Source organism: the organism of the source record quoted next, assembly GCF_019968985.1.
Source record: "MAG: Porospora cf. gigantea B chromosome Unknown PgB_NODE_9214_length_1303_cov_303.732, whole genome shotgun sequence".
Taxonomy (NCBI): domain Eukaryota; phylum Apicomplexa; class Conoidasida; order Eugregarinorida; family Porosporidae; genus Porospora; species Porospora cf. gigantea B.
In genome coordinates this window covers 1-1,303 of record NW_027179349.1, presented here as the reverse complement: position 1 = coordinate 1,303, position 1,303 = coordinate 1, and the positions used below count along the sequence as shown (strand labels likewise).

Below are 1,303 nucleotides of genomic sequence, written 5' to 3'. Positions count from 1 at the left end.
GCATACAGGGGCAACCAGGGTGCCTTCGTCGCTTCCGCCCGGGACGTTGCGCTGGAGACCATGGGGGAGATCCTGTGTAGGGCCTGAGAGCTTCCGCGCGTCTCTGGGCTCTATTCCTCGCATTTCGTTCTCTCCGCGTCTTGGAATCCTCTTTCTCCAACGACGAGGTGGCGACGAGAAGCCCCCCATTTGGTTCTGGCTGCCAATCAGGACACTCGGAGGACCGAGGAGACCGACGACGCGAATTCCGCGTCCGTGGTCCTCTCGATACCCCCTGGGGAGGAATAGTGCCCTGAGTGGGAGCCAGGGTCAGGCGCATAGTCCCTGCGGGGGAACGAAGGAGTCCGGTAGCGGGTGTATGGGACAAGTACCCTTCATGGAAGAAGGGGAGGCCCAACACCAGTCGAGCCGGAGGTCGGCTAACCAAAGCGAACGGTGTAGTTACCGCTTCACCAGTTGGTAAGCACAGCGTTAGAACAGCCCATCCCAGGATGGGCGTGCTTCCTCCGGCTATGCCTCGGAACTCGGTTTCTCCCTCCGTTGTTGGTAGTACCTCTTCATGACGAAGGGTGCCCACCAGGTCCACGTCGATCAAATTGATCTGGGATCCAGTGTCTACCAACCCGTAGTATTCCCTATTCCCCTGGGAAAGGGTAAGGAACTGGAGAGGAGAGGAGACTCTTGGTGAAGGTCTCCGCTCTTGCGTTCGTTCCCTAAGGAAGACCGACGGGGTCAGGGGAGGTGTTCCGTCCGCAGCGACGGGTGGAGCTGCAAAGTTGGTTCGAGCAGGGTTCATTGTTGTGGTGGTTGTTGTTGTTTTGTAGGAGGTGGCCGAAGGGATCTCATGTTGTGGGGTTTCCGTGAGTCGACCGGAAACTAGGGCGCGGGTGAGCCCTATGAGAGCTTCGGTGTAGTGTTCTCTGTGAGCCACCAGGGCTTCTTTATCAGCTAAGAGAGTAGACATCTTCCCAATTTCCTCTCTTAGCTTGTTGGGGTCAACCACGACCTTAGGCTTCAGGGTCAGATTCCTGCCTTGCTGAGAGACTACCAGCTCCTTGTGGCTATAAGGGGTGTCTTCAATGGTAGGAACCGCTAGACCCGTGGGGACGCATCGGTGGTTTGACGTCACCTGCCGAGAGCAAACCTCGCAGGTATGCACAGGGATGTTCAGGTGCCGCATACGTTCCAACCATCGCTCCTGCTTTCGTGACCAGATCACGCGGCGGATGGCTGCCTTGGTCCATTGTTCCATCTCCGGCTCGAGGTTCCCTAAATCGTCCCAGTCGGAGGGACGAGATTCCTT

General features: G+C 57.6%; 1 protein-coding gene across 1 annotated transcript; it reads right to left on the bottom strand.

Moving 5' to 3' along the window:
* Positions 1 to 206: 206 nt before the first annotated feature.
* KVP17_001152 (uncharacterized protein) lies at positions 207 to 1,252 on the bottom strand (the record flags this gene model as incomplete). Its single annotated transcript, XM_068516304.1, has 2 exons — positions 207 to 324; positions 372 to 1,252. 2 exons carry the CDS (start codon positions 1,250 to 1,252, stop codon positions 207 to 209), a joined length of 999 nt encoding a protein of 332 aa, XP_068371027.1.
* Positions 1,253 to 1,303: the final 51 nt, after the last annotated feature.